Raw genomic sequence first — 13,610 nt, 5'->3', positions numbered from 1 at the left:
GATGATGGCTAACCGGCAAGGGGGGGGGGGGGGGGGGTGGGAAGCACCCCAACTCGGCTGATCACGTGGAAGGTGAGGGGGCTTAACGGGCCGATAAAGAGGGCACGAGTACTCGCACACCTTAAGAAACTTAAAGCAGATGTGGTCATGTTACAGGAAACGCACCTGAAACTGATAGATCAGGTTAGGTTGCGCAAAGGATGGGTAGGGCAGGTGTTCCATTCGGGGCTGGATGCGAAAAACAGGGGGGTGGCTATATTAGTGGGGAAGCGGGTAATGTTCGAGGCAAAGACTATAGTGGCGGATAACGGGGGCAGATACGTGATGGTGAGTGGCAAATTACAGGGAGAGATGGTGGTGTTGGTAAACGTGTATGCCCCGAATTGGGACGATGCCAATTTTATGAGGCGAATGCTAGGACGCATCCCAGACCTAGAGACCGGAAAGCTGATAATGGGGGGAGACTTCAACACGGTGTTGGAACCAAGGCTGGATAGGTCGAAGTCCAGGACTGGTAGGAGGCCGGCAGCAGCCAAGGTGCTTAAGGATTTTATGGAGCAGATGGGAGGGGTGGACCCGTGGAGATTCAGTAGACCTAGGAGTAAGGAGTTCTCGTTTTTCTCCTATGTCCATAAAGTCTATTCACGCATAGACTTTTTTGTGTTGGGTAGGGCATTGATCCCGAGGGTGAGGGGAACGGAATATATGGCTATAGCCATTTCGGATCATGCCCCACACTGGGTAGACTTGGAGATAGGGGAGGAAACAAGAGGGCGTCCACCCTGGAGAATGGACATGGGACTAATGGCGGATGAGGGGGTGTGCTTAAGGGTGAGGGGATGCATTGAAAAGTACTTGGAACTCAATGACAATGGGGAGGTTCAGGTGGGAGTGGTCTGGGAGGCGTTGAAGGCGGTGGTTAGGGGGGAGCTGATATCAATAAGGACACATAAAGGGAAGCAGGAGAGTAAGGAACGGGAGCGGTTGCTGCAAGAACTTTTGAGGGTGGACAGACAGTATGCGGAAGCACCGGAGGAGGGACTGTATAGGGAAAGGCAAAGGCTGCATGTGGAATTTGACTTGCTGACCACAGGCACTGCAGAGGCACAATGGAGGAAGGCGCAGGGTGTACAGTATGAATATGGAGAGAAGGCGAGCAGATTGCTGGCACACCAATTGAGGAAAAGGGGAGCAGCGAGGGAAATAGGGGGGGTGAGAGACGAAGATGGAGAGACGGAGCGGGGAGCGGAGAGAGTGAATGAAGTGTTTAAGACATTTTATAAAAAATTGTATGAAGCTCAACCCCCGGATGGGAGGGAGAGAATGATGGAGTTTTTGGATCGGCTGGAAATTCCCAAGGTGGAAGAGCAGGAAAGGATGGGATTGGGAGCACAGATCACGGTAGAAGAAGTGGTGAAAGGAATTAGGAACATGCAGACGGGAAAGGCTCCGGGACCGGACGGATTCCCAGTTGAATTTTACAGAAAATATTTGGACTTGCTCGCCCCGCTACTGACGAGGACCTTTAATGAGGCAAAGGAAAGGGGACAACTGCCCCCGACTATGTCAGAAGCAACGATATCGCTTCTTTTAAAGAAGGAAAAGGATCCGCTACAATGCGGGTCCTACAGACCAATCTCCCTCCTCAATGTAGATGCCAAGGTCTTGGCCAAGGTAATGGCAATGAGAATAGAGGAATGTGTCCCGGGGGTGGTTCATGAGGACCAAACTGGGTTTGTGAAGGGGAGACAGCTGAACACGAACATACGGAGGTTGTTAGGGGTAATGATGATGGCCCCACCAGAGGGTGAAACGGAGATAGTAGTGGCGATGGATGCCGAGAAAGCATTTGATAGAGTGGAGTGGGATTATCTGTGGGAGGTGTTGAGGAGATTTGGGTTCGGAGAGGGGTATGTTAGATGGGTGCAGCTGTTGTATAGGGCCCCAGTGGCGAGTGTGGTCACGAATGGACGGGGATCGGCATATTTTCGGCTCCATAGAGGGACAAGGCAGGGATGTCCTCTGTCCCCATTACTGTTTGCACTGGCGATTGAGCCCCTGGCGATAGCGCTGAGAGGTTCCAAGAGATGGAGGGGAATACTTAGGGGAGGAGAAGAACACCGGGTATCTTTATATGCGGATGATCTGCTACTATATGTGGCGGATCCAGCGGAGGGGATGCCAGAAATAATGCGGATACTTGGGGAGTTTGGGGATTTTTCAGGGTATAAATTGAACGTGGGGAAGAGTGAGCTGTTTGTGGTGCATCCAGGGGAGCAGAGTAGAGAAATAGAAGACCTACCGTTGAGGAAGGTAACAAGAGACGTTCGTTACCTGGGGATCCAGATAGCTAAGAATTGGGGCACATTGCACAGGCTAAATTTGACGCGGTTGGTGGAACAGATGGAGGAAGATTTCAAGAGATGGGATATGGTAGCATTGTCAATGGCAGGGAGGGTGCAGGCGGTTAAGATGGTGGTCCTCCCGAGATTCCTCTTTGTGTTTCAGTGTCTCCCGGTGGTGATCACGAAGGCTTTTTTCAAAAGGATAGAAAAGAGTATCATGGGTTTTGTTTGGGCCGGGAAGACTCCGAGAGTGAGGAAGGGATTCTTACAGCGTAGTAGGGATAGGGGGGGGCTGGCACTACCGAGCCTAAGTGAGTATTATTGGGCCGCTAATATTTCAATGGTGAGTAAGTGGATGGGAGAGGAGGAAGGAGCGGCATGGAAGAGATTAGAGAGGGCGTCCTGTAGGGGGACCAGCCTGCAGGCTATGGTGACAGCCCCATTGCCGTTCTCACCAAGGAACTATACCACGAGTCCGGTGATGGTAGCTACACTGAAGATTTGGGGACAGTGGAGACAACATAGGGGAAAGACCGGAGCACTGGGGGGGTCCCCGATAAGAAACAACCATAGGTTTGCCCCGGGGGGAATGGATGGGGGATATGGAATGTGGCAAAGAGCAGGTATAACGCAATTGAAAGATCTATTTGTGGATGGGAAGTTTGCGAGTCTGGGAGCGCTGACCGAGAAATATGGGTTGCCCCAAGGGAATGCATTCAGGTACATGCAATTGAGGGCTTTTGCGAGGCAACAGGTGAGGGAATTCCCGCAGCTCCCGACACAAGAGGTGCAGGACAGAGTCATCTCAAAGAAATGGGTGGGGGACGGTAAGGTGTCGGATATATATAGGGAAATGAGAGACGAAGGGGAGACTATGATGGACGAACTAAAAGGGAAATGGGAAGAAGAGTTAGGGGAGGAGATTGAGGAGGAGATGTGGGCAGATGCCCTAAACAGGGTAAACTCGTCGTCCTCGTGCGCCAGGCTAAGCCTGATTCAGTTTAAGGTATTACACAGGGCACATATGACTGGAACACGGCTCAGTAAATTTTTTGGGGTGGAGGATAGGTGTGCGAGGTGCTCGAGAAGCCCAGCGAATCATACCCATATGTTTTGGTCATGCCCGGCACTACAGGGGTTTTGGATGGGGGTGACAAAGGTGCTTTCGAAAGTAGTAGGAGTCCGGGTCGAACCAAGCTGGGGGTTGGCTATATTTGGGGTTGCACAAGAGCCGGGAGTGCAGGAGGCGAAAGAGGCCGATGTTTTGGCCTTTGCGTCCCTAGTAGCCCGGCGCAGAATATTGCTAATGTGGAAAGAAGCCAAGCCCCCGGGGGTGGAAACCTGGATAAATGATATGGCGGGGTTCATAAAGTTAGAGCGGATTAAGTTCGTCCTAAGGGGGTCGGCTCAAGGGTTTACTAGGCGGTGGCAACCGTTCGTCGAATATCTTGCGGAAAGATAGATGGGGGGAGAACAAAGAAGGCAGCAGCAGCGGCCCAGGACTTGGGGGGGGGGGGGGGGGGGGGGGGGGATGGGGGGGATGGGGGGGATGGGGGGGGTTGTGGCCTGAGACAAGGCAGTTGCCAATTAGGGCTAGTTTTTATTTTTTGTTATTTAATATTTATTTATTTGTTGTTGTTTGTGTTTAAATTAAAAAAGGTCATTATTATCTGTATTGTTACAATGTTGTGTAAAGGATGCACAATGTACTGTGTTGGTTGACCAAAAATTTTCAATAAAATATTATTTTTAAAAAAACTATGCGCCACCCCACCTTGCACACCATCTACCACCAAAATAGAAGATACTAGGGCAGACCTGAGCACTAAAGTTTTGACAGCAGAAGAACAGACAGCAAGGGTGACCAATTCAGGATAACTGACTGACTCCCCCTTAAAGGGAAGCTTGACAGATCCCTGCCCTCAACAAGATAAAACACAGTCCACCTGGACCAAGAAGACTAAGCACAGCCACAAAGAAAAAAGGATGTAACTGACTGTGGGGATCTGATATTTAAGGAACACAGAATCACTGCATAGAAACATAGAAAATAGAAGCAGGAGGAGGCCATTCGGCCCTTCGAGCCTGCTCCACCATTCATTATGGTCATGGCTGATCATCAAGTTCAATACCCTGATCCTGCCTTCCCCCACCCCCTCCCATATCCCTTGATCTCTTTAGCCCCAAGAGCTATATCTAATTCCTCCTTGAAATTACACAACGTTTTGGCCTCAAGTCACTTTTTGTGGTAGTCAATTCCACAGATTCACCACTCCCTGGGTGAAGATATTTCTCCTCACCTCAGTCGCAAAAGGTTTACCCCTTATCCTCAAATTATGATGCCTAGTTCTGGACTATCATAGGAACATAAGAACTAGGAGCAGGAGTAGGCCATTTGGCCCCTCGAGCCTGCTCCACCATTCAATGAGATCATGGCTGATCTTTTGTGGACTCAGCTCCACTTTCCGGTCCGAACACCATAACCCTTAATCCCTTTATTCTCCAATAAACTATCTATCTTTATCTTAAAAACATTTAATGAAGGAGTCTCTACTGCTTCACTGGGCAAGGAATTCCATAGATTCACAACCCTTTGGGTGAAGAAGTTCCTCCTAAACTCAGTCCTAAATCTACTTCCCCTTATTTTGAGGCTATGCCCCCTAGTTCTGCTTTCACCCGCCAGTGGAAACAACCTGCCCGCGTCTATCCTATCTATTCCCTTCATAACCTTATATGTTTGTATAAGATCCCCCCTCATCCTTCTAAATTCCAAGAGTACAGTCCCAGTCTACTCAACCTCTCCTCGTAATCCAACCCCTTCAGCTCTGGGATTAACCTAGTGAATCTCCTCTGCACACCCTCCACTGCCAGTACGTTCTTTCTCAAGTAAGGAGACCAAAACTGAACACAATACTCCAGGTGTGGCCTCACTAACACCTTATACAATTGCAGCATAACCTCCCTAGTCTTAAACTCCATCCCTCTAGCAATGAAGGACAACATTCCATTTGCCTTCTTAATCACCTGTTGCACCTATAAACCAACTTTTTGCGACTCATGCATTAGCACACCCAGGTCTCTCTGCACAGCAGCATGTTTTAATATTTTATCATTTAAATAATAATCCCTTTTGCTGTTATTCCTTCCAAAATGGATAATCTCACATTTGTCAACATTGTATTCCATCTGCCAGACCCTAGCCCATTCACCCTATCCAAATCCCTCTGCAGACTTCCAGTATCCTCTGCACATTTTGCTTTACCACTTATCTTAGTGTCGTCTGCAAACTTGGACACATTGCCCTTGTATCAAACTCCAAATCATCTATGTAAATTGTGAACAGTTGTGGGCCCAACACTGATCCCTGAGGGACACCACTAGCTACTGATTGCCAACCAGAGAAACACCCATTAATCTCCACTCTTTGCTTTCTATTAATGAACCAATCCTCTATCCATGCTACTGCTTTCCCCTTAATGCCATGCATCTTTATCTTATGCAGTAACCTTTTGTGTGGCACCTTGTCAAAGGCTTTCTGGAAATCCAGATATACCACATCCATTGGCTCCCCGTTATCTACCGCACTGTTAATGTCCTCAAAAAATTCCACTAAATTAGTTAGGCACGACCTGCCCTTTATGAACCCATGCTGCGTCTGCCCAATGGGACAATTTCCATCCAGATGCCTCGCTATTTCTTCCTTGATGATAGATTACAGCATCTTCCCTACTACCAAAGTTAAGCTCACTGGCCTATAATTACCCGCTTTCTGCCTACCTCCTTTTTAAACAGTGGTGTCACGTTTGCTAATTTCCAATCCGCCGGGACCACCCCAGAGTCTAGTGAATTTTGGTAAATTATCACTAGTGCATTTGCAATTTCCCTCGCCATCTCTTTTAGCACTCTGGGATGCATTCCATCAGGTCCAGGAGACTTGTCTACCTTTAGCCCCATTAGCTTGCCCATCACTACCTCCTTGGTGATAACAATCCTCTCAAGGTCCTCACCTGTCATAGCCTCATTTCCATCAGTCACTGGCATGGTACTTGTGTCTTCCACTGTGAAGACCGACCCAAAAAACCTGTTCAGTTCCTCAGCCATTTCCTCATCTCCCATTATTAAATCTCCCTTCTCATCCTCTAAAGGACCAATATTTACCTTAGCCACTCTTTTTTGTTTTATATATTTGTAGAAACTTTTACGATCTGTTTTTATATTCTGAGCAAGTTTACTCTCATAATCTATCTTACTCTTCTTTATAGCCTTTTTAGTAGCTTTCTGTTGCCCCCTAAAGATTTCCCAGTCCTCTAGTCTCCCACTGATCTTTGCTACTTTGTATGTTTTTTCCTTCAATTTGATACTCTCCCTTATTTCCTTAGATATCCACGGTCGATTTTCCCTCTTTTTACCGTCCTTCCTTTTTGTTGGTATAAACCTTTGCTGAGCACTGTGAAAAATAACTTGGAAGGTTCTCCACTGGTCCTCAACTGTTTCACCATAAAGTCTTTGCTCCCAGTCTACCTTAGCTAGTTCTTCTCTCATCCCATTGTAATCTCCTTTGTTTAAGCACAAAACACTAGTGCTTGATTTTACCTTCTCACCCTCCTTCTGTATTTTAAATTCCACCATATTGTGATCGCTCCTTCCGAGAGGATCCCTAACTGTGAGATCCTGAATCAATCCGGTCTCATTACACAGGACCATATCTAGGACCGCTTGTTCCCTCGTAGGTTCCATTACATACTGTTCTCGGAAACTATCGCGGATACATTCTATAACTCCTCCTCAAGGCTGCCTTGACCGACCTGGTTAAACCAATCGACATGTAGATTAAAATCCTCCATGATAACTGCTGTACCATTTCTACATGCATCAGTTATTTCTTTGTTTATTGCCTGCCCCACCATAATGTTACTACTTGGTGGCCTATTGACTACTCCTATCAGTGACTTTTTCGCCTTACTATTCCTGATTTCCACCCAAATGGATTCAACCTTATCCTCAATAGCACCGATGTCATCCCTTACTGTTGCCCGGGTGTCATCCTTAAATAACAGAGCTACACCACCTCCCTTACCATCCACTCTGTCCTTCCGAATAGTTTGATACCCTCGGATATTTAACTCCCAGTCATGACCATCCTAACCATGTTTCAGTAATGGACACTAAATCACAGTCATTCACGATGATTTGCGCCATCAACTCATTTACCTTATTCCGAATACTACGAGCATTCAGGTAAAGTACACTTATGTTGGCTTTTTTACCTCTGTTCTGAATCTTAACACCTCAATCAGTAACCTCTCCTAAGTTATATTTCCTCTTAACCTTTGTCCTAATTTTCCTTGTCGTTGAACCCATATCTTCATGTAACAACCTGCCATGTCGCTTACCATTAATGTTTTCACTTCCCGTTTTATTCCTTTTAGTGTTCCTGGTCCTATTCACTGAGCTCCCCTCAGTCACTGTACCTTGTACTGTCGCCCTTTTTGATTTTTGACTATGGCTTCTCTGCCTTACACTTTCCCCCTTACTGCCTTTTGTTTCTGTCCCTGTTTTACTACCTTCCAACTTCCTGCATCGGTTCCCATCCCCCTGCCACATTAGTTTAAACTCTCCCCAACAGTTCTAGAAAACACCCCCCCTTGGACATCAGTTCCAGTCCTGCCCAGGTGCAGACCGTCCGGTTTGTACTGGTCCCACCTCCCCCAGAACCGGTTCCAATGTCCCAGGAATTTGAATCCCTCCCTCTTACACCATCTCTCGAGCCACGCATTCATCCTATCTATCCTGACATTCCTACTCTGACTAGCTCGTGGCACTGGTAGCAATCCGGAGATTACTACCTTTGAGGTCCTACTTTTTAGTTTAACTCCTAACTCCCTAAATTCAGCTTGTAGGACCTCGTCCCGTTTTTTACCTATATCGTTGGTGCCTATGTGCACCACGACAGCTGGCTGTTCACCCTCCCCCCCCCCCCCCCCCCCCCCCCCAGAATGTCCTGCAACCGCTCCGAGACATCCTTGACCCTTGCACCAGGGAGGCAACATACCATCCTGGAGTCTCAATTGCATCCGCAGAACCGCCTGTCTATTCCCCTTACAAGTGAGTCCCCTATCACTATAGCCCTGCCATTCTTCTTCCTGCCCAGCTGCGCAGCAGGGCCAGCCATGGTGCCATGAACCTGGCTGATGCTGCCTTCCCCTGGTGAGCCATCTCCCTCAACAGTATCCAAAGCGGTATATCTGTTTTGCAGGGAGATGACCGCAGAGGACACCTGCACTGCCTTCCTAATCTTGCTCTGTCTTTTGGTCACCTATTTTCTAACTCCCTCAATAACATTCACCTGCGGTGTGACCGACTTGCTAAACGTGCTGTCTACGACGTCCTCAGCATCGCGGATGCTCCAAAGCGAGTCCATCCGCAGCTCCAGAGCCGTCAAGCGGTCTAACAGGAGCTGCAACTGGACACACTTCTTGCACGTGAAGGAGCCAGGGACAGTGGACGTGTCCCTGAGCTCCCACATCGCACACGAGGAGCATGACACGGGTCTGAGATCTCCTCCCATGTTTTAAACCTTCGGTTAACTTCAACAATTACAATTTACCAAAATAAATAAATAAATAAACAATGAAGAAAAAAATATCAATATACCAATGAAAAGAAAAAGAAAACAGAAACACTACTTACCAGTCACTGACCTCGAGCCTTCCTCTTGATCTTCACAGCGGTTGTTTTTTTTGGTGAGAGGAGGGGGTAGGGAGGGAAACACTGAAGAAGTGTTTCGGGTTTAAGTCACTTGACAACAGCTTTTCCACAAACTACCTTCAAATTAGGGTGACCACGACGGAGGTATGCAAATTTCCCTTTCTGAATCTACCCTGTACAATCCTGTTAGAATTTCATAAGTTTCTATGAGATTCCCTCTCACTCTTCTGAACTCCAATGAATGTAGTCCTAACCGATTTAGTCTCGCCACACATAACAGTCCTGCCATCCCAGGAATCAGCCTGGTAAACATCCGCTACAATCCCTCTAATACAAGAACATCCTTTCTCAGGTAAGGACACCAAAACTGCACACAATACTCCAGGTATAGCCTCACCAATGCCCTATACAATTGTAGTAAAACGTATCTATTCATGTAATCAAAATCCTCTTGCTATGAAAGTCAACACGCCTTTTTTTACTGCCTGCTGTACCTGCGTGATTATCTTCAGCGACTGGTGTAGAGGACACCAAGGTCTCGCTGAGTATCTCTCTAAATTTACACCCATTCAAATAATAATCTGCCTTCCTATTTTTGCTTCTGAAGTGGATAGCCTCAAATAGATACAGTGCAGAAGGAAGCTATTTGGCCAATCGAGTCTGCACTGACCCTCTGAAAGAGCACCTTACCCATGCCCCCGTAACCCCACCAATCCTTCTGAATATGAAGGGGCAATTTAGCATGGCCAATCCACCTAACTGCACTACTTTGGACTGTGAGAGGAAACCGGAGCACCCAGAGGAAACCCACAAAGATACGGGAAGAATGTACAAACTCCACACAGTGACCCAAAGCCAGAATTGAACCTGGGTCCCTGGATAACCACTGTGCCACTGTTCCTTCCTTGAACACAGCGAGGACAAAACTAATCCTATCATCCACACCCCTCACCCTCTGCTTATCCTCCCCCCCCCCCCCCCCCAAGGATACAAAGGATAAAGAAACTATACAAATCCCACATAGAATATCAGCTTAACATAATACAACCGTATTAATTTAGGATAATTGACAGGGAAAGAATTCACTATCCTGCAATGGAGGTCATCCTTCCTCCTTCAGGATCTTCTACCGATTTCAATGATGGGAGCCCGACCGGCTCCAGCAGCCCCCACCCCTATCGGCCTACACCGCAAACAGGACCACACAGAACCAGAGATTGGAAGACCACCCCAAACCCAGACTTTAAAGACAGGATCAAATGTGCTCCATCGAATTTGAGCTGCCCTCCCTCCTGATCGAGGTTCCCGAGACACGGTAGCCAGTTCTTAAATTTGGCCAAGAACCTCTCCACCATCTCACTGGAAACACCAGACACAGCAGGGCTCCTCTCCGGTCCTCCCTCATCCTCGTCCGCACCCCTCAAAATGGACGATGGGCAGCACAGCGGCACAGTGACGAGCCCCAGCTGAGAGGACCTCCAGCCACTAGTGGGGAAGCTCGTATTCAGTGAGGCTTTCCCACACCCAAGTTTGAATGTTCCCACTCAATGACCTTCTTCACTGCCTCGCATGTGGCTGTGTGTCTGCCAGTGGTGGAGCCGGGTCAAGGGGCATAGTGTGTCAGGAATCGTCTCTTCCACACAGATCATCCAAAGGTCACAACTGGAGGCTCATATTCGACCACAACGTCCTCTGTCAGCTCTGTCGTCTCAGTGTTCATATCGGAGGCCTTCGTCGGCCAGTTGACTCGGACGTTGGTCCCTGGCTGGCAGGCTGTGCCGCTGGGCTGTAGGACAGCATGAAGAATGGTGAGGATACCGACCCACGTGCCGTGGTTTCTCCAAGGCGGCCTCCCTGCACCTGAGGTAGTCCACGTGTTTTTGCACAGTTTTCTCCATGGTCTTGACCTTGTACGAGACTGGCCCGTTTTCTCCACCATGACCCCTGGGATCCATTGCGAGCCGTCCCTAAAATTATGGATATGTACGGTCCAAAAGGCTTGTTTTTTTGTGCGTCTTGCTTTGCTTCCACTTTCCCATTGGGATTTAGGAACATTAAGTCAGGTGGGTCCTGAGGCATCGGCCCATGAGTAGTTCCACTGGTGCCACTCCGGTTGTTACGTGCGGCATAGTCCTATAGTTAAACACGAATCGTGCCAGCGTCATATCGAGGGAGCCCGAGTTCTGCTTCATCATGCTGAATTTAAACGTCAGGACCACCCACTTGGATAAACTGTTTGAGGGTTTGGGGCTATGCGGATGTGTTTTACCCCTCTGGTACGTATGAATGCCTGGAACCTCTCACCAATAAATGGAGTCCCATTGTCCATGACGAAGATCTCTGGTATTCCGTGGATACTGAATGACTGCCGTAGCTTAACCATGGTGACCAGAGGTACTGGAGGCCATCTGTGCATGTCCAACCATTTCAAATGGGCGCCTTTGAGGATCAGGAACATCGACCCCAAGAACGGTCCAGCATGTACTTGAAATCAAAATGCGCCCGTATCCAGGACCACCCTGGCCATTCCCAGGGTTGGAGCAAAGTCACCAGCTGGAGATTTTGGTTCTCCTGACAAGCCAAGCACTGTTGCACCATGTGCTCAATGCCCCAGAACAAAGAAAAGTACAGCACAGGAACAGACCCTTCGGCCCTCCAAGACTGCACCAACCATGCTGCCCGCCTGAACTAAAACCTTCTACACTTCCGGGTCCGTATCCCTCTATTTCCATCCTATTTATGTATTTGTCAAAGGTCCCCTTAAACATCACTATCCTACCTGCTTCCACCACCCCGTCTAGCCCAGGCCACAACACATAGCTCCTCAGGAGCATCTTCATTTCCGAGACACCAGGATGTCCGTTAAGTAGATCTTGCAGTATTGTGCATCGCCCCAGTCGTGGGACAACCACTCATGCTCCCCATAGAATTATATCATCTTCCATGCTGAGCTCCAGTCGCTTTGTGAAGAAGGGCTGTGAGTCTTCTGTGGGGACTCCCTGTAACCCGTCGCTCAGGACAATGTGGCGTAACTTCACCAATGCAGGGTCCTTTGAGTCCACATGCATCTGCTTGGCTGTCATCAGTAAGGTATCCATAAAGTTTAAGGTCATCACAACTTCATCCATTACTAGCTAGGGGGAGGCTCACCGGCAGCTGTAGACGACTTAGGGCATCTGCATTCACTATCTCTACTCCTGGGCAATGCTCGAATGTATACTCAGAGGCTACTAATAGTAGAGCGCAGTGTTGGATCCGGGCCAAGGCTATCGGGGGCGTTGGCTGGTCCTCCTTGAAGAGGCCCAATAGGGGTTTATGGTCCATAATAATGGTGAAATGGCGCCCGCAGATACATTGATGGAACTTCTGCACTGCATATACCACGGCCAATCCCTCGGTCTCGATCTGGGCATATTGTCTCCCAATGTCAGGCAGGGTCCTGAATGTGTACGCTATCGGCCGTTCAGTGCTTTCATCCCACCGGTGAGATAATACTGTTCCAATTCCATGTGAGGTGAGGCATCGCAGGTGAGGATGAGCAGTTTTAATTTCACCATCTGCAGTGGCGGAATTTGAACCTGGAGCATTACTCTGGGTCTTTGGTTTACGAGTCCAGTACCACTATGCCACCGCCTCCCTGGCAGGTCAGCCGGGTAGCTGGATTTGGTATGAATTTCCCATAATAATTTACGAGTCCCAGGAATGACTAGAGTTCTGTTGTGTTTGCCAGTGTCGGGGCTCCTTTTCTGGCCGCCAGGTGCAGGCCACTCTGATCAAAGTGATATCCGTGGTATGGGATTTCTTTGGCGTGGAACATGCACTTGCCTCTCTTTAGGCAGATGCCTGCATTGGAGAAGAGCCAGAGGACTTCTTCCAGGTTGTGCAGGTGCTCGTTGTCAGTGGTTCCCAAGATCAGCACATTATCGAGATACACAGTTACTCTGGGCATTCCTCTCAGGATGTTCTCCATTACTCACTGGAAGATAGCACTGATGGGACCCCGAAGGGGAGCATATTCATGAACTGGCCTAGGCATATGATGCCTAGATTCTCCAAACACCGCAATTCGGTCTCCACCTTTGTGAATAGGGCGTAGGGGACCGGTCGTGTCCTAAAGTACTTGGGTTAGGCCTCCGGGTTGACATAAATTTTTGCCCTGGCTACTTTTATTTTCCCGAGGCCTTTCTGGAAAATCTCTGGATATATCCCAAGGACCTCATGTAAATTGCCAGTGCGCATCTTGAAGATCAGCTGCCAGTAAAGGTGAAGTTTGTGCAACCAATCATGGCCCAAAAGGTTGGGTCCTGGTCCTTGCACCGCAATCAACGCAAGTCAGACTGGTCTGTTGTCCATGAGTGACCAGGGTCATGGTGGTTCCTACGTTCCCCTGCATATATCGCCAATCTGGCCCTTGTATTGCGTAAGCCTAGGCGGCACTACTGGCAGCACGGTGGCACAGTGATTAACACTGCTGCATCACAGTGCCGGGTCCCGGATTCAATTCCGGCCTTGGGTGACTGTGTGGGTTTCCTCTGGGTGGTCCAGTTTTGTCCCTCA

The 13,610-nt window shown here is 48.6% G+C and overlaps 1 protein-coding gene across 1 annotated transcript in view; it reads right to left on the bottom strand.

Moving 5' to 3' along the window:
- Positions 1-11,008, bottom strand: part of LOC140419100 (uncharacterized) — a 60,309-nt gene extending 49,301 nt beyond the window's left edge. The window contains exon 1 of the mRNA XM_072502889.1: positions 10,914-11,008. Coding sequence (XP_072358990.1) covers positions 10,914-11,008 — 95 coding nt within the window. The remainder of the gene's footprint in view (positions 1-10,913) is intronic.
- Positions 11,009-13,610: the final 2,602 nt, after the last annotated feature.

Source organism: Scyliorhinus torazame, chromosome 1 (assembly GCF_047496885.1).
Source record: "Scyliorhinus torazame isolate Kashiwa2021f chromosome 1, sScyTor2.1, whole genome shotgun sequence".
Lineage (NCBI taxonomy): Eukaryota > Metazoa > Chordata > Chondrichthyes > Carcharhiniformes > Scyliorhinidae > Scyliorhinus > Scyliorhinus torazame.
The sequence above is the reverse complement of the archived record's forward strand: the minus strand, read 5'-3'. Positions and strand labels throughout refer to the sequence as shown.